General features: G+C 47.8%; 1 protein-coding gene across 1 annotated transcript in view; it reads right to left on the bottom strand.

Moving 5' to 3' along the window:
* Positions 1-19,134, bottom strand: part of MAN1C1 (mannosidase alpha class 1C member 1) — a 61,442-nt gene that overhangs the window by 23,561 nt on the left and 18,747 nt on the right. Inside the window, exon 3 of the mRNA XM_027905555.1 lies at positions 17,120-17,216. Within this exon, the coding sequence (XP_027761356.1) occupies positions 17,120-17,216 (97 nt within the window). The remainder of the gene's footprint in view (positions 1-17,119; positions 17,217-19,134) is intronic.

Consider the following 19,134-nt stretch of genomic DNA (forward strand, 5'->3'; position numbering starts at 1 on the left):
AGGGTCTATGGGGCACAGCTTTGGGATCCACAGCAGCTCCTGCACCGCCCAGTGAGAGCACACAGTGAGTCATCCCAAATGGTTCTCCTCAGAGAAGAACTGGGACCTCAGGTGGAATTCAGGGATGATTGTCTGGGGACATTTCTAACTGAAGGACTTCACAGCAGCTCGTGTCACAGCAAATGGCAGGGCCTCTGCCTGGAGTTTCACCCGTGAGTGAACAGCAGGGGAGGAGAAGCAGCAGCTCGTGGAAGCAAGACAAAGGTTCATCTCTTCTTGGGCCGAAGGAGGGCCTGTACCACCCTGCATTTGCTCTTTTGTGCACAAAAAGAATGGAGATGCGAGTGTAGGCAACAAGGCTGCTCTGTTCCTGCTCCCACCCACCCAGAGGAGTGAGCACTAACAAACGTTACATTAATTAACAGAGTGCTTGTGAAAGGTGCTGAATGGAGCCTCCACGGAGAGGAGCTGGCATTGTACTCACAACCACCGTGCCCCCACGGCTCCCTGGGAATGTGCCCTCATGCCAGTCTGGAGGAACAGACCTTTCATGCAGCAGAGCTTCAGAAGGGCTTTCATGGGAATTAATGGCAGTGCTATCTCTGAAAGCCCCAGATAAAGCCCAGAGCAGCTTGTTCTGCTCTGGGGGACATAATCTGAATAAGAAGGGCTCATCCTCTTCCCCTGTCCCTGATGCACGATAGCTCAGGGGCTCTGAGGAGCCATTTGCAGCAAGAGATCATAAGACAAAGGACAGTTCCAAAGGCTCATTAGGAGGTTTAAGGTGTGTCGCTGGGCCAGAGGGGGGACACTTTGGAAGTCACGTGCCAATCCCAGAGTGTGGGGGAGAACAGGGAGCAGTTCCTTTTCCATGTACAGTTTACAGGGAGGCCAAGAGGGCTCCCACCTGCCAGACATGAAACGGATAATTAAGGCTTGAAAAGCACTGCACAGCACCAAGCAGGGACTAAGTATAACTATGGTAACAATCACAACTGCTGCTCTGTCAGTGAACTTCCTTTTAGCTACCCATTATCTGCAAATCAAACCCACCAATTTAGGCAGAAAGAGGCCAAGCAAACACACCAGCACCAGGTACACAACAGAAACTGCACCAGGAGAGCAGTAGGAGTTTATCCCTGACTTGCTGAAGCTTTCATGGGCCACCAAATCCACATGTGAAATTCAACTGTGATGCTCTGAACCCCAGCAGCAAGGGATGGCCACGTGTTGCCACTGGGCCTGAACACTGATCCAGGCATTGCTCACACAGCACAGTCCACCCCTCTCATTAGAAAGGGCCCAGGGTAACATTTTTTAGGAAGTGAGGTGACCTACTGAGCAAAACACAAGGGTTCACACCAAAGAATTGCCTTTTATCAGGAGACTGTGACGCTGCCCTGGGTTTAGCTCTCCTTCAGTCCCTGTGGGAGTGACACAGAACAGCAGACAGGCACGTCAGAGAAAGCCACAACTCGTCATAAAGTTTCTTGCAGCCAAGGTCAGAACCTTCAGCTTGAAAGAACCTTGGCCTCCACCCTCTGCACCCACGGGCAGCAACAGCCAGCAGAGATGGACAGTGCTGGGGAGATTTAACAGCAGCAACACGACTCAGGAGTGAGCAGGGAACTGAAGGAAAGGACAAAAATCAGGGAAGGAAAAAGAGGAGGGAGAGAACCAGACTACAAAGAAAGAAAAATGAAGAACAAAGAGACTGCAGAGCACTTGCAAGAGCATCCAGGGTGTTTTCAATGCGTTCCCTTGGCATCAGGAAATAGATCGTGGGTTTTTTTTGCTGTGCTCAGAAAATGGTTTGTCTTCCCCGGCTCTGTCAGTTCAAACACAAAAGTGCTGCCCCTAAGAGAGGAAATCTATCAGCCCTTGGGCCCTGGAGCTTCAGCCTCCTGCCTTCTCCTCAGTTCAGCCCATGCAGCTGCTGTGGACACAAAGCCCCATCACATCCTTCTCCAGGCAGCTCCAGCGAGCTGACAGTGACTCACTGACAGGAGAGGAGACAATGCTTGTGACTCACCGGTAACAAAGCACAATTCATTTACCTTCACCCACCTCACAGGGCTTGTACCGAGGAGGATGCAGAGCAGCAGGGCTAAAGAGAAGGGATGGCCAGTATAGCACCTTGGTTTTTGGGACCTCTCTCCAGAATCCCACAGGACAGCCCCTGCATGCTCCTCATGGCAGCTCACACAGGCGAACCAAGCCCTTGCTCTTCCTTCTGGCTTTTCCAGCTCCATTCCTACCTGAGGGATATCACTTTTCAGGGTCAAAAAATCAGTTTTGTGGTGTCTGTGAGGGTTTTTTTTTGCCCTGTCTTGTTGCTTTGGATTTTTATTTTTTTGTGGGAAGTTACTCAGTCAGCCTCTGGGAAGGACTTTTGCCCAAAATGAAACACTGCCTCGGGGTGATCCCTCCACAGGCTGGGGATCTACATCTTCAAATCCAGACTTAGCACACAGACCTGCATCTGCTTCTCCCAAACCAAACAAGTGGCCCAACCCCAGGACACATCCAGCCTCCAGAGCTTAGCAAATGTTTGATTTTTGCAAAGTGGAGCAGCTGTTGACGGGAGAGACAGAGAGCGCCGCCTCCCCTCACTCCCCTCTTCCCAAAATAGCCAGCTCGGAGTATCACAGGCCAGATATGAGACTTGAAGGGCTCCCAGCTGCAAGTCTGTCCCCTTGAGAGCATTAAAAAAAACCCATAAAAGTGATGCTTCAGCAGACAAGTAGCTGAGAGTGGGGTCTGTAATAGCCCTTTTCCTGAGGAAGGAGAAATGCCTGTTAGCAAGGGCTCTTCCTGACTCCATCAGACATTCCTGAATCCGCCTGACATTCCATGCCTGGGGAGCCAAGGAGCACAAGGGGCTCACAGGTGGGACCTTGCTGTGGCCCACACGTTGCACACAGGATGTCTCAGCTCCCACCAGCTCTGCTGTGGAGGTGCAAGGACGAATTCAGGGTGTTCCCAGACGCACCTTTGGAAAGCTGGGCACGGTGCAAGGATTCCCAAGCAGCAGGAGATGGGAGTGTCTTCACCAGCTTTCGAGCACTTACCTCCCTGATGTCAGGGCTTACCTCAAACAAAAGTCTTCTTTCGCAGAACCGCAGAATCACAGACTGGTTGGGGCTGGGAAGGACCTTGAAGCTCACCCAGTTCCCACCCCCTGCCACGGGCAGGGACACCTTCCCCCCCAGGAGGCTCTCTGTGCCACATCACCCGTGTTTGGAGCCACGTATCCCTGTGACTGCTGGGAATTGCCTGCCCCAGAGATGGATGGAAGCCCAAACTGACCTCACCAACACACCCAGTCAGGCAGTGCCAAAGCACTGGAGCAAGGAAAGGTTGGGGAATATCGTCTGTAATGCCACGGAGACTCAGACCCAGGGGGCCTGGTCCTGCCATTTGGCAAACAATCCTTTATGAGGTTGCCCAGTGAAGAGAAACCAAATCCTTCCTTTTCAGCAAAGCCATTTAAACAATCTGTACAGTAATGCATTGTGCAAGGGCTCCAAATGAACAGCACAAGTCATTAGGAAGATATCAGACTTAATCTTGCATACAGCAGGACTGTTTAAATGCTACAGAACAGAGGGTTTCAAATGGCTTTTTGCTAACTTTAATAACTGAGTTTACAATTGAAAGGCAAGAGCAGAAGGGGGAGGAATTTAGATCAGCGCAATGTAAACCCAGATCAAAAATGAAAGGGCTTGACTCCCACTGTTCTTATGTCAAATCATATTTGTCAAAACAAAAATTAGTGCTGAAACCTTGTTTGGAATAAAAATTAGGATGCAGTTTCTATGAAACATGATGAACTTGTTAACTGTCGAGGCACAAAAGGCTCTGGTTGTTGCTGGTTATTTACCTGCAGCTCTCGGGGTGCAGGTGGTGCCAGAGCCAAAGCAGCACCAAAACCATGGAGATGCCCTTGCCTGGTTCTGCTGCGCTGAAGGCTTCAAACAGCTGGTCTGGCTTTGATTAAAATCCGTGCCTTGTCAAAGCAGGAGTTTGAAAAGCAACCATCTCCCCAGTGCTGCTTTTCTTGCTCTTTTTGGTTCTTTTTCTCGCTGGCAGTGCTTGGAGACCAGCCTGAACTTCTGACATTTATCCAGGGATTTGTGCTAGAAGCCTGGGAGCTGGCTGGGACCACGTCACCACACAGCTCCTGGGTGGTGGCAAACTGTCGAATTCTGGGAGAAATCTACACTGAGACGTTTTACAAGGCTCAGAATTATCTTGGCAACAAAGTAAACTGTGAAAATCACTGCACAGTTTCTTGAAAGATCTGCCTTGCAGGGAAGATCTGCCAGTCAGTCCGTCCCCCTCTGCAGAGCGCTCCGGGTCAGGCACAGCGATGGGATCTGGAACTCCTGAGGTAGGATCTGGGCTTAGGCCAGAGCTCCCTGCCTGCTCTGGGCCTTAATTTCTCCTGCCAGCAAAAAGGCAGGGGGGCACTTCCCTCCAAGCTTGAAAAGAAAGTGTGTTTAAATAAAGATAACCTGCTGGTTAGAGAAATAAGAAGGTATTAAAATCCATATTCAGGAAAATGCTGCAGTGACCAAAGTTTCAGCCTGTTCTTCTCAGGGACAGGGCTGGGGCTGTTTGTTCAGCTGACACAAATTAAACAGAAAATCCAAGTGCAACTAGGAAATGGGTTACAGGCCTTTTGAGAAAGGAAGAAAATTTGTCAGTTAATTCCTCACAATCATCTTATTACAGCCCAGTCCTTCAGCTGCCTGTGAGAGGTACCTACACACTGCAGATGAAACCTGCAAAGCCAGAAACACCAAACCTGAGCTACAAGCCTGCCACTGTGTCTTATTTATTGAGGTTTTTGTTCTGTAAGCCTGATAGCTGTAACACAGGGCAACTTCATTCCCTTTATTTAAGGTAAACTAAACAAATTACATTTGAGCAACAAGATAGCAGAAGGGAGAGATGAAGGGGACAGAGAAGCAAGTCCAAGAATTAGAAAAGATTTCTTTTTTTATCAGCACATTCTCTTGCAGACTGGGGGAAGAAAAAAAAAAAGTCCATTAGCTTTGGAGCAACCTCATTTTTCTTTGCTTTCCAAAGAAACCACTGCACACCTACACTTCAGGGACTTCATCATAGCCAAGGTTATTTTCCCATCTCCTTCATATGAATCTTCCTCACTCTCCTTTCAAGGTACTGGTCCAAAGGTCACCCCCTAAACACTCTGCACCCCACGTGTGGTCTCCTGATGTACAGCAAAACCCATCCCACAGAGCCCATGGGGTCATGGGCAGCTCTGCCCCTGCTCCCTGCCCAGCTCAGCTGTGAATCCCAACAAACCTGCCTCCATCACCCCAAAACACAAACCCACCTGGATTTCAACTTTGGTGCCACCTCTGATCTCTTCTGCTTCGTGACTCCCTGCTAAGCTGACAGCATGGTGGCTACCAAGGGGCTACCAGTTCCCTGATCCTGGAGAGGTGAATTTTCTTGTATTTCTAGGAGAAATACTTAGTGGGCCCATCAGAATTCCACGCAGGACATCACTCAAGACCATGCCAAGGTTACCACCACTCCATAAGCTTCACACCTAAATCAACTCAAACCCTAGTCCTGTGCCTCTGTAGGGTGGATAAAGTCACACTTGCCCCACCTAAGGAAGGGTCAAAGTGCTGATCATTCCCTGGAAAAGATGCTTAGGAACAGGAGAGCAACTAATCCTGGAGCATGTGGTTTGGAAGAAGCAGAGCCTGCACAGCTTCTAGGTAAATCAATCTGGCACCGCAGAGGAGCACCCTGAAGTGTTGGCTTTTAGGCTGCTACGATCAAATTTAATACAGGACGTGTTCCAGCTGGGGGAGAAATGGCCTTTTTGCATTACCAACCACTCGTGTTTTTCAAATATCAATTTCCCCCTGAAGAATTAAGCCCGTTGTTCAGGCTGAACCAGCGGTGGCAGCTCTGCCCTGAACCAGTCATGGGTGAGAGACAGAGAAAGAGAGCTCGTGATCATTTAGGGATGTGGCAAAGTAGGCAGAGTCTGGAGGAGAGTGGGCTGGTGGGAACAGGTTAGCAATATTCTTATTATGCACTGGAAAAAAAAAAGAGAAGAGAAGAAAGGTGTTCAGCATAAAAATGAATTGCTTGTCACAGCTACAGCCCTTCAGATAGTTACTTCCTTCAGGAAGGGAAAAGAAGACATATGATAAGCACCTATTGCCAACTGATTCTTAAGCATTTAATACTTGGCAGCAGCTCCCCCACTTTAATCCTCTTTCCCCCAGTTTTCTCCAACCATCTCTCATCATCCAGTGATCCTCCAACAACAGGCACTGGCCCGTCACTGCACGACTCCAAACCTCCTGGAGCTCAAATCAAACTGCTTCCATTTGAAAGTGTCACAGAGGAGGAAGCTGGTTGACTGAGCCTCAGGAGCACAATCCCTGATACAGCAGAGATACCGCAAATCCACTCTCCACGTGTCTCCAATCCGTCTCCCGTGACACACGGGCTCTGTTGCAGGCAGGCTACGTCGGCTACGGAGAGCTCAGCAGAAAATTGAGAGCGATCATCATCCAAATGCTCCTCGGGGATAGAGGTTTCCTCCTGTTCTCGAGCAAGGGGGCTCAGATGTCGGCGAGGCAGAGGAAATTACTTCTGACAATGATGGGTAATTTGACAAGCAAGGAGCAATTCTGGGAGGACCGGTTCAAGGAGGTTAAGCAGAAGACAATGGCAGCAATACCGGTGGGGCAAAATACTGCTGGTGCTTCCTGCTCTGGATGCTTGAAATTAATTTTAGAGTGGTTAAAGGTAATCTGATTATATACTATTTATTGCTCCTTCACATACCTCCTCGAGGACTTGCATCATTTAATGTGAGGGGTCCCCACAGGCCCATTAAAATAGAGATACACATCCTACCTGCAACTATTATCCACGTTCTCCGAGAGACACAGGTAGCAGTTAATGAGCAGGGACTGCTAATTCACCTTAGAATTCAAGGGAGAGGCACTTCGTTATAATAATTAGAAAGAAGGTGCCCTTCTATCTTCCAAACACACTTCCCAGAAAGTGCTGTGGCAGATGTGTGTTGTGACAGCACAGCAGAGATGCAGCCTGTAACTCCTGACTTTCCCCTCAGCAGATCCGCTCTGGATGGGCTCTGCAGAACAGACACCACGTTCGAGTTTGGGTTATAAAACTGCTCATCCCTGACGTGGTTTTATCGACAGTCCAGAGGAGCAAACATCACCTCCCACAGCGTGTTCCCAGAAGGGATCTGGTCCTTAACACAGGCCCAGGTGCAAGAGGAGAATTCAGAGATAAAAGGAACGAAACCATCCTTTGCCTCAAAATAAATTAATAGGATTAATTGTGCTGTTCAGCTGCTGGCCTGGGCAACCGCTGAGCACTCCACGAGCTGAGCCTGGAACCCTAATAATCAAGGATGAAGGAATTTAAATGTATTTTATTTGTGAATGCAGTGGGTCAGGAGAATGCAAATGGTCCATTACCGTGTCTCAGCCAATAAGCAGGAACACATTAAGCTGTGGCAACTCTGTCACTTGGGACCATCTGTCCGTGTTCTTCCTTTTCTCTCCCATATTGTTAAAGTCACACCAACAAGACCCCGGCTGAAAGCCTCCAAATGCTCTCCAGTATGTCACTTGACAGGATTAGATATCAAAATAATCTCAGCAAATTGGGAAAATAGTCCGAAGCAAGCGGGATGCAATTCAACAAGGACACACGAGGCGTTTCACCCCGAGGGAAGCACAACGAACCATGAAGCATAAGGAATAAAACGGTTAGAGCAGCGCTCGGCCGAAAACGACACCCAGGCTGCAGAGGATCAGGAACTCTGCTCAAAATCAACACTGTTGTAATGCTGCAAAAAGGAGCAAAACCCCACCCCGGGATGAGCAATAACGTGTGTCACACATACAGGAAAGGGCTCTCACCCCGCTCTCTGCTCTCCTCATAATCCCCACTTCGGGCAGCGTTTGGCTCATCAGGAGACTCCAGGAGGAGGGCATGGAATGTGACCTACAATTAAAGCTGGGGAAGGTCTGGGGCTGCTCACCCTGGAGGGGAGGAGACCGAGGGAAACTTGACGACGCTTTGCAGTGGCACAGGGAGACGCTGCAAAGAATGAGACGGGAAAACCAATTCTCCACGTCCACAGGGAAAGGCCGAGAAGTCACAGCTTAACTCTCCGCAGGAGGGCAGGGTCAGGCACCAGGACAGGCTTTAAAGCTGTGAAGCACTGAAGCAGAATGCCTGCCATGACTTTCCAACACGGGGGTGCCTTAGGAAGGGAAGGACTAAATGACTTCTCGCTGTTACTTTTGTATTCTCCTGTTCCTCCCTAGAGTGAATGAGAAGTGCAGGTCTCCAAAAAGCCTCATGAATTTGCCCCTTGCAGATGCAACGAAGTGATTCCGAGAGAAGGAAGCGCTACTTAAAATGCTTTCTGATGGCTCCATATTCCCTGCAAACCCCCCAAAGCTACCTTAGTGACAGGGAACATCACAGTTACAATTTGGGATGTACACACAAGTCAGGAAATTAAAAATGCTCGTTCCCACAGCAACCAGGATGGAGCCTGCCAAGAGAGAAGGAATGTTCTAGCCTAGTCAAAAGGTGTTGATTTTAATGCCTGAAGGCGATTTCCACTTCCAGATGCCTGAAGAAGGCCTTGGAGAAGCCCATGGAAGCTCTCTGCATTCAAGCAGGGGAAAAACTTGACTCTGGGTTTCTTTATTCCTGAATTATCTGCTCCTTGCCTGCAGGACACAGCACAGATTGGAGTTGGGACATTAAGTGGAAACAGAGGAAGCAGGGCTGTGGAGACCAGCACTGGAATGCTGTGATCCTGGACCAGTCTGTGCCTTCCCACCCTCAGGCTGGGAGGAAATGACACCCCAATGTAATCACACTGGTGAGAAACTGGCCCGACTTAGGTGTTCTTAATTGCAGGTTTCTATCACAGAAATACATTCTGGGTGCATTGAAATTCGCAGGAAACAACCTCTGCCTTCAGAACTTCCTCTTGAAACCCCTTGGTTTTCCTGCACTGAGCTTTTTCTCCTTCTTTTTTTATTTTTTTTTCTTTTTTTCTTTTGGAAGCTGCCTCTAAAGTGTCTTAGGGTGCAGTGGGTTTTTTTTGAGAATAAAACATCAGAAGAAGGATGAACAATTTTAGTAAGTCCAAAGGAAAAAAAAAAAATCATCCACGATTTTCACACTGATGCCTCAAGCAAAGGCTAAGGGATTTTCTTGAACTTCCAAAAAATCCTCTCTAGAGACAAGAACAATCCTGGGAGGCTAAAAGAAAGTGTTTTTTAAAAGCATAAAGGTCTTTGAATGACAAATGCCTACCACAACATTCAGAGCACACAGATCCAGCCTGGAAACCAGTGACAAATCTGAAAGTTGATGTCCCATGGGATGATGTTAAACCCACTGATTAAGTGAGATAAGGGACTCCTCTGGCCCCAAAAGGCACCAGAGATGAAAAGAAAATATCAGAAACAAGTACCTGGAGAAATTATAGGGAAGGAAATGCTGTAGCAGGAGCCATTTGAAATGTGATCTCCTGTAGCTGAATAGAAAAATGTCAAAATCTAACACTAATCCAGATGAATATCCAATGAGATACATAATGAGGATGGAAAAAAAAGCTTCAGCAGCAGCACAAAATGATGTGATAAAGCAGTTAAGTTCTAAATGTGGAATCTAACATAGCAAAATCGGTTTGGAACCTGCCTAATCTCTTCAGAAGTTTCAAGAGTGGAAATCAAGTGAATTAAACCCAAAGTAAGTGGGCTTTTTTTTGCTGCAGTTTCTAGCTCCCCATCTCCTCTGAATAAACAAGATAAAGCTGAATACGGAGGGATAAAGATAAGTAACCCAAAAGTCTCGAGACATTTCCAACATTAAAAGGCAGAGCTAAAAGTATATTTTTAATGCTTTTTTATGTAGTTTGTGGTAGTGCCTGTCTGCAGGTGGGTTTGTGTTTGCAACCTCCACCTGAAAGAAAGTTGGAGCCAGTTGGGAGTTGAGCTCAGCTCCCAGAGAAGAAGTGGCAGGAGAAGAGGAAACAGCCTCAGGTTGCACCAGGTGAGGTTTCAGATTGGATATTAGGGAAAATTTCTTCACAGAAAGAGTTGGGACTGGCTGTCCAGGACAGATGTGGCACTTGGGGATGTGGTGAACACGGTGGTGGTGCTGGGTCAGCAGCTGAACTTAATGATCTTCAGGGCCCCTTCCAACCTTAACAATTCTGTGATTTGGGCAGAAAATGGTGTAAAGCATCTGACTGCAAACGGTGGCCAGAAGGCAACTGGCCCTCAGCGCTCCTGAAAGACACGCTCTGACCAAAGCAGAGGATCCTGTGCACTCAGGGGCTTCAGTCTGGCACTGACCTCCCTAGGGACCTTAAAGCTCATCCTGTTCCACCCCTGTCCATGGGCAGGGACACCTTCCACTATCCCAGATCGCTCCAAACCCCGTCCAACCACTCCAATCTGACACCGAGTGGTGCCGTCCCTGGAGGAGATGCCGGATGTTTGTCCAAGCCGGTTGGAAGTGCCAAACCTCCAACTCAGCTCTTGCTGTGGAGCTGCCACCAAAGCCTCCGTAATCCAGAGACGAATCTGTGAGCAGTCCAACACCACCCACTCTCAGCTGGCTGCCATTTAATCACACGCTCAATATCGCTGAAGATTAGGCAATTATTTCCACATAATTAGTGTCCAGAATGAGGCGCAGACAACATCCATAACGGGGGTGCTTAAAGGAAAAAAAAAAAAATTTGAAAAAGGAGAAAAAAAAAATCTTAAAGACAAGCTCACCGTGTTTTGAAATACAGCCCTCAGAATCCGAAAAAGAGGGATGAAAAAAAAAATAGCTACAGCCTGATTGTTCCCTGTGTGCCTGGTAACGGGGCTGCTCACGTGCGGCTTCCTCCACGCCACTGCACGTTCCACTCCTCAGCAACTTAAAGAGGCCCCACAGATCACTCTCCAGCCACAATTCAACACAATTTTATCTCTTTTTCTGCTTTCATTTGCTACTTTAGCGGTTGTTTTTCTATTTTTTTGTTTTGTTTCCTTCTCCTCCATTTTGCTGCGCGCAGCAGTTCTGACAAATCCCAAGACACCCTCTCTCCCACTTTTTAGGCCTCATTAAGCTCAAAGCTCTGTTCGGGGTCAGTGGAAAGTTCACGAAGCTCGTGAGGAAGCTGGGATGATTAATGGGTTTGCATGGAGATAACGTGAAGCTTGCCCAGCTTCCTGCTAAGGACAGGACCAGCCCAAAGCACGCTGTCCAGCCTTCGCAGCTGCTCTCCTATCTCCAGGGCTGAACACAAACAGAGACCCCCTGAACGTGCATCTGGGCTCTGCAGCTCAGGCCAAGGCTGCTCTCCACTCCATCCTCCTCCCTGGGTTATTTCTTGTCCAAGATGCAAATCTCAGCTGAAGGGAGACGAATCTGTTGGGTTCAAATGAAGTTTTTTTTCAATAAGTGCTGCCCTGCTCAGCCCCAGAACAAGGGTTTAGTGGCAAAGGGGTTTGCAGAAGGCCACAGGCCACTCTAGGAGACACCGGGGGTTTTTTTCTGTTTAAACTTTTGAAATGAGGATTTCAAGCTGACAAGTTGCTCCCTGTCAGCTGAGCCACTGTAATAAGCTTAAATCCCCGTGTGAGGTTCAGGGTTCAGTGGAGCCCTGATGTGTGAGCTAATGCTTGGAACAGCACATCTGATGGGAGCCACCGTTCCCAGAGTGACCCAGGGGGAGGGCAGAGTGGGAACAGGTCTCCTGAAGGATTAATGGCAACCCTGGGGTCTGCAAGGAGCAGGTCAAAACAAGGGGGGGAAAAAAAAAAACCACAAACAAAACACTACAGGGATTAATGTCAGCTCCAACATGCATCACCCAGCCAGTCCCCCAAGAGGTAGGTGTTTGGAGGATATCCTGGTTGGCTGCTTCCTGCTGACAGGAAATAAGTTTGTTGCTACGGATTTCAGTGACAGCCAAAGCCAAAGTCAACTCGAAACACCCCCCTGAAAATAACGTTCAACTGGGTAACATTATACACAGAAAAAAAACCCAAAAAAGATGATGATGCCACGGAGCAACAGAGTTCCAGCAACATCTTCATCACAATATATTTCTGTCTTTAAAGAGCCCTCGGAGCCAACCACGTAATGTCACGTGCAATAGGCAGCAGGAATGATTCAGCATACAAATTAAGACAGTTATTGTTAATATTATTATTATTATCTTAATCACACAAAAGGACACTCCAGGGTTTTGTAGTTTTGTGATCCCAAGGAAAGAGACTTACAGATAGAAAAGGTGCAGCACAACTGGAGGTTACCATTTCCTTCTGCTAGTCGGAATGTTGCTGAGTTAATATTTTCATCCAATTACCTTATTCATACATCAACTCCTGTTGCTTCTAACTGAGGTGGGAACATTTCCTGCCTGCTCCACGGTTTCCTAGGTAAATCAGTGGTGAAGGAAGCAGCTGTTTGGAAAATGTTTTGGCTCAGCTGGCAACACTGGATGGTTGAAGGCACAAATCCTGGGATGTGGAGCTTTTTGGGTCCAGTTGGACCCAGCACCTGAGGTGACAGTCACAGAGCAGCTGCTGTTAAATGCTGGCTGTGACAGGAGCTTGGTGGTGTTCAATCCAGTGGGAAGATGTTCCTTGAATCCCCACCCGGATCAGAGCCTGGCAGGTCACAGGGTCACAGTGCAGGGCTCTGGATCTCGGGACAATCAGCTCTCCAGAGGCCTCTCTGTGTGTTCATGTGGTCACTGCTTTGCTTCCCCAGCCATTTCAACCCCTTTTTTTTATCCTGGAGAGCCAAACCAGCACCATTTCCAGGCAGCTGAGAGCAATGACCTCCTGTCTTCCAAACAAACCGTCGGGACAGCTCAGGCCAAAGTCTGAGCCGAGTACACAAACACAGCCACAGATTTTTCCAAGAAATCCTCCACCCTGTGCAGATCTCCCTGTGTCCTGTCACCGAACAGTCAAGCGTGGAGCAACACGAGAGCCCTGCTCAGGGGTGAGGTCTGAACACACCTCTCATCTTCCAGATCCAGCTGCTGCCAGGGCTTTGCCATCCGGTCAGGGTGACCTGGAGGTGCCCTGGATGTGACAGTTGTCACATGGATTCGCATCAGATAAAGCCACAGAGCCTCACGATGTTGCATAAATTCAGCATATGCTGAGAGAAAGCAGTGGCTGCAACGAGGCAATTCATAATTTTAGGTGTGATTTCAAGTGGGGAAAGAGGAAGCAAGAGGGGAAATCTAGTTAAGGGTTGCTATTTTTAAACTAAAATTAATATAGCGACGTGCATTTAGGTGGTGGAGAATGTCTGACAGCACACCAAGGCTCTATATTTACTTTCTGTCACTGATTTCAGAGCAAATTGGCTCAGGTTATAAGTCAAAGAGGGATTCTCTTCTGCTGCCAGCACTGCACACTTCAGGAGATATCTGAAAATCAGGCTTCTTACCTTATCATTGTTAAAAGACTGTGCAATCAAAATGTAGCTGACAATTCAGCTGATGCCTGAGCAGAAATAGATGCCAGCTCACTCTCCCATAGCTAGAGAAACTCTGTAAAGCTAACAGGATTTTAAAAACATTTTGTCAGAGAAATAAGTGGCTCTGACAGACCTGGGGAGCGGGCAGAATAATAACTCAGCTCTCTGCTGCTGGATATCCCAGAGACAGCTGCATTTCAAGGGCTGTGCTGCACAACAGGGCTGCCCTCTCCCAGGAATTCAACATGCTTTGCAAACATCAGTAAATTTAATGCTTACAGCACCAAAGGCAGGAGTGCTGAGATGGTTAAGGAGGGTTAAAGTAAGCAGATCAGCACAGGGAGCATAATAAGTACCTGCAGATGTCCAGCCTTACCCTTAGATACAAGCTCAGCGGTGTCATTTTCCTTAAATCTCCCTTAAAAAGCAAGTTTGGGGCCTGATTCAAATATCAGTGGTCTGACATTCTGCAGGTTTCCCTTGAGTTACCTGAAGTACAGAGGGAAATCTCGCAGACAGTTCTGAAACCCCCCAGCTGTGCAGCCGTCCCCACCGGAACCTCGCGGTGCAGGTTTAATTCCAGCAGGGATCATCCTTCCACCCCCCCTAGCAGAGGGCTTCGCCCATTTCCCACTCCACATTTTTCCAGGCAAATCATCCCCCCCCACCCCCCATCTGAAAGTGTAAAACACGTTTACCCCACTGCTGGGATGTTCAGCAGGGCCCATCTCGTCACGAGCATCGCAGATGAATAATTGACGCTTACGAAAGAAGCACAGCTTGTGGGTTTGAGGAAAGGGCTCTCAAGCTGCAGTGATTATAAATGACAGCAATCAGAGGAGTTCTGTACAAATAAACCACGTCCAGAACGTGGGAGAGTCTTGATGAAATTGATGCCCTAGAAACAGGATCTGGAGAACATCAATCACGAGCGGGAACGTGAGGACCAAGTCACCCGATCGAAGTCCAAGTGAGTGGGATGCTGCCTGTGGCGGGGGTGCAGCAGCCTAGAAATTATCTGGGGAGGGGGCAAGTTGAATTTCCAGGTGAGCTGCCACCTTCCAAGGCAGAGGAGCAAGGAGATTGACTGATTTGGGGGGGGATACAAGAGTTTTCCTGCCGGTGATTTTCCTGCCAGCTGGGCGGGAAAACGTTGGGAAGGGATGATCCTCGTGGCTGTTGGGAGAAGCAGGATGATACAGAGGAGCGGGAGGTGAATGTTTATTTTTATTTCTCCTTTGATTAGAGAGAATATTTGACACAGAGCAGCTCCCCCGCTTCCCCCCCCCGGGGCGAGATGCTAAACTGAAGGCTACAAAGTGAGCATCACATCCACAACAGCAAAATGTATCACCCTTCAACAACTTGATTGCTTCCCATGCACACAAACACACTTGAAAATAGCCCCAAAGAGGTTCCTTCCCCTCCCACGTGGAAGCAGCTGCAAGAGAAATCTCAGTTTAATATTGACATCTCCCGCCCGGGGAGCAGCCAATTGGCCTCCATTAAATCTGCAGTTAGGAATAAAAAGATGCAAGAAGTGACAGGAGGGGGAATGGGCAACAATGAAGGGCAACAGGGCCCTGTTCTAATTTCTAAAAGTCTCTGAAGGCAAGAGGGATAGAGGGCTGCAACGAGGGACTGCCTAATGCTTCCCTTCTTTACCAGCCACAGTTAAAAGGAGGAAAAGCCTATTAAAAGGCTGAGATGTACCATGTAGCTTCTCTTCTGCAATTGTCTGCAAATCCTTGTGCTCCAAAGCATTTTCCTTGAGAGTGCTCACAGGCACGCTACAAACAAGCATAAGTACTGTCAATTGTTTCAGCATGATAAATGCATTTTAAAGCTTTCAATATTTTTGTCTGTTTACTGGCATGCTCCTTGAGGAATTTTGACAGGCTTGCCAGAATGGAAAAGCTGCAAAATGCTTAACTTAGTGCTGGACTTAATTCTCAAGCAAGAAACCTGGGTGTTGCTGGAGGGGGGGTTGAAAGAGAAACCAAAAAATTAAAGGACAAACCAACCCGAATCAAAGCTCCTGACTGAGCAAGATTGTCATACACACTTCCAGCCCACTTCCAAATCTGCTTCCTCCAGATATCCCACAGCCACTAACGTGGCTCTCTTGCAGCCCAGTATTGCACAACCAGATGTGAGTTAACCCTCTGGTACTGTGAGGAACTAAAGAGCTTCCAGGGATGGGGCAGCCACAGCTTCTCTGGGTGACCTTTGCCAGGTTCTCTCCACCCTCACAGGGAAGAAACTTTTTCCTAATATCCATCTAAACCTTCTCTCTGTCAGTGTGAAGCCATTCCCTCTTGTCCTGGCACTCCAGGCCCTTGTAAATAGTCTCCTTCCATCTGTTTTTTAGCCCCTTCAGGTACTGGAAAGCCACGATTTGGTCACCCTGAAGCTCCTCTTCCCCAGGCTGATGGTGTCAGAAGACACCTGACTCATTTCCACCTTCAAACCTTCCCTTTCTGGAACGCCAGAGCTAAGGAGGTCTCTGCAGGAGGTTGAACTCAGTCTCCACACAGAGCAGAAGATCTCCACAACCACTCTGAAAGATCCCCACATCATGTGCCTCATGTAGGGAAAGACTGGGACACCTACAGGGGGGCAAAGCAGGAAATGGGAGTGTTCTCCAAACTATCAGTCCTATCCCTTTGCCCTGAGGAAATAAACTCACAGATAACTTGCCCACTAAAGAACTCTATTCTGTTCTAATCTGGGTGAGGAAACTCCAGGAGATAATCTCTGAAAAACAGACTCTGCTGTAGAGCAGCTGAGAGACCCCTGCACAGCAAGAATTCCCTGAGGATGGGTGGGAAAGGGCTGGTCAGGCCGATTCTGCTGGTCTCACCATGGCATAACCTGTCAGGAAAGGCCAAGCAGGGCCAGAGAGAGCAGAGCAGGGAAATGCTTTGAGTGCAAAGGAGGAAAAAGACAGTTTATATCCCAAAGCATCAGGAAGTACCCTAAGAAGTCAACAAGTATCCCACCAGAAGGAACAGGGGAGTAGCACTAAAATTATGTAAGTGGCTCACATAAAAAAAAAAAAAAAAGTAATCTGCTAAAGAGTAAAATTATACCAGCCAGTATAAGGAGCTTTTAATATTGATTCCCTCAATATTTCATGGAATTCACATCTCGCTCCACAGTGGAGGAAGGGGTGAGAAAACGCTCAGTTTGGTCAGGTCCTGATGTCTACGAGCTCAGACAAATAGCACCATTGTCAGGCTTGGACCGACTTCATGTTTTAATAAAGGCACTTTCAGTTTAGCACTGCTTGCAGACACATTTGGTGCAAGATCTGCACAGAGAGGTGGCCCAGGCTGGGGCTGAGAGATGCCTGCAGGAACGAGATTCCCAGCGATGGCACGTGGGAAGGTCACCCCTAGGAGATGGGGGTTCAAAGTCTTGCTTCGTACAAGTGGAGAGGGGAGGGAGATCAAAGCTGTTCCAGACACCTCAGCGCATTGCAGGGAGAGGAACTGACATGTGACCTTTAAAAAATTCAATGAGATTGTGCTAAGATTGAGTCTGAACTCACCAAACATGTTCCCGATGTGGCCGTTCTTGGTCAGCGGGCGCAGCTCGTTTTTTCCAAGTGCATATTGCTTGTAGTTATCCCAAGCGAATTTCATCATCTGTGAAGAGAGAAATGGAGTAAAATTGAATAAAATTGAATAAAAACACTTAACAGGACCGAAAGTTTTCTGAACCTCAGCTCTGGGAAGGAATGGGAGTTTCCCATTTATTGCTAAACCCAGCAACCAATGGCCCATTAATTATAAAATCCTAATTCACACTGAACACGATGAGTGGAGCTGCATCCAAAAGTCTGAGGAAGTTCCTGATGCAGAACTTGGGACTGGCACATCTCAGAAGTACCACAGTACACAACACACCAAGAGCCTACTTTTCCCCTCAGCTCTCCAAACCAAGGGGGGGGGTTGTAGAAAGATGTCTCTATCTCTGACCTTTTTCAGGGAGTATCAGTATTTCAGAATTTCAGTTTTATCAGTGTTTCAATTTTATCAGTATTTCAAAAATGGTAAAGCCAAAGCTGATCTATCCCTAAGTACAGGAAGAAATTGGTCTTTAGGACTGCACAGAAGTTTACCTTCCATTGATTAACAGAAGACATTCACAAAGGGGAAATCCGTGACATTTTGATATCTTCTATCAAAACTCCAAAGTCTTATCCTTGAGAGAGTTCTGCACAAGGGGCTGGGTGCTTTCTGAGAAACCCCTTCCAACTCAAACAATTCCTTTGGGGACATTTGAACTGTCCTGCCTGAAACCCAGCACATTAACCTTCCCCTGAGGACCGCAAGGCAAGTTTGGGCAGGTTCCAACACACACACACACACACACACACATCCCAGCACAGCCTTTTCTGTCCTCCTGCCCCTTTGGCTCCAGCTGGTAGGAAAAATTAAACCTACAAGTAGCTTTTCTTCATCTGGGAGAGTCTGGGACTTGTCAGCTTCTGAGGAGTGCCTTAAATAAAGCTGCCTTTTATAACCCACCCAGCCCGGCTCTGAGCAGTCCCAGCCCCAGCATCGCAGTGACCTGGACATTCTTTGATTCCATCCCTGGGAAAAAAGACAACAAAGGGGAGGAAAGCGGCTTCAGAGAACCAACAGCGTTCTCTGCCGAGCCCAACAAAGGTAAGAGTTGTCTAAAATGCTTCAGTGAAACCAGACTTTTTTGAGAGAAAATGACAGTTTAAAACAAATCGTTCCTGCGCAGAGCGCCCCTGCCTCGCGTCTGCAGCAGCGCTTGCTGCTCTATTTCGGCATCAGAACGGGCAGCTTACTTTGGTCTGGAATTTCTGCTGTCATTTCAGTTCTTACTTTTCCCTCCAGCTGCGTGTTTCAGCAGCCCAACATCACAAGCCTCTGGCGGTATCCTCGTTAATTAGCACACAGCCCTGAAAGGCCACATCGCCAGATTTCCACCCTCCCACCCCCTCCTTTCCAAACATCGAGCTTCCAAAGTAAAGTTTCACAACGCTGGTCATATGGAGGAAGGATAAACATTTGCTGGACTGATTGATAACATTCGGACTCTGACACCACCAGGAGATGGAACGTTGGACAAACAAATAAAGTCAACGTGGGTTTTAAAAACTCGGTGTGGGATGAATTAGTCAGTGGAGTGCTCTGCTCTGAGGAAACTCAATAATGACCCCGGTGTGGGGGGAAGAAATCCTCCACAAAATCCACTCGAACATGTCTCAATCATATGACTCAGGGTGTTTATTTTTGCTAAATCTCTGGATTTTATTTTTCCAGTGGTAGCAGATGCTAAATGGAAAGTTCTCACTTTTCATTAAGATAAGAGGGCAAATCTTTGAGGGGCTCTGGCCTCTCTTGGACAGTAGGGAGTGAATGCTTTTATGTCCCAGAACTTAATCCTGAAGTTCCCTGCAGGAGAGATGGTGTTTCCATAAGGAAAACATTCCTACAGCAGGGCTCCTGACAGAAAGGAAACAGCAAGTCAATCTACTGGGTTCATTCCTCTTCTAAATCAGAGCTGAGGAAGGAGGACCCACCCTTC

The sequence above is a fragment of the Empidonax traillii genome, unplaced genomic scaffold (genome assembly GCF_003031625.1).
Source record: "Empidonax traillii isolate 1590-97213 ecotype Southwest subspecies unplaced genomic scaffold, ASM303162v1 scaffold1166:size242162, whole genome shotgun sequence".
Lineage (NCBI taxonomy): Eukaryota > Metazoa > Chordata > Aves > Passeriformes > Tyrannidae > Empidonax > Empidonax traillii.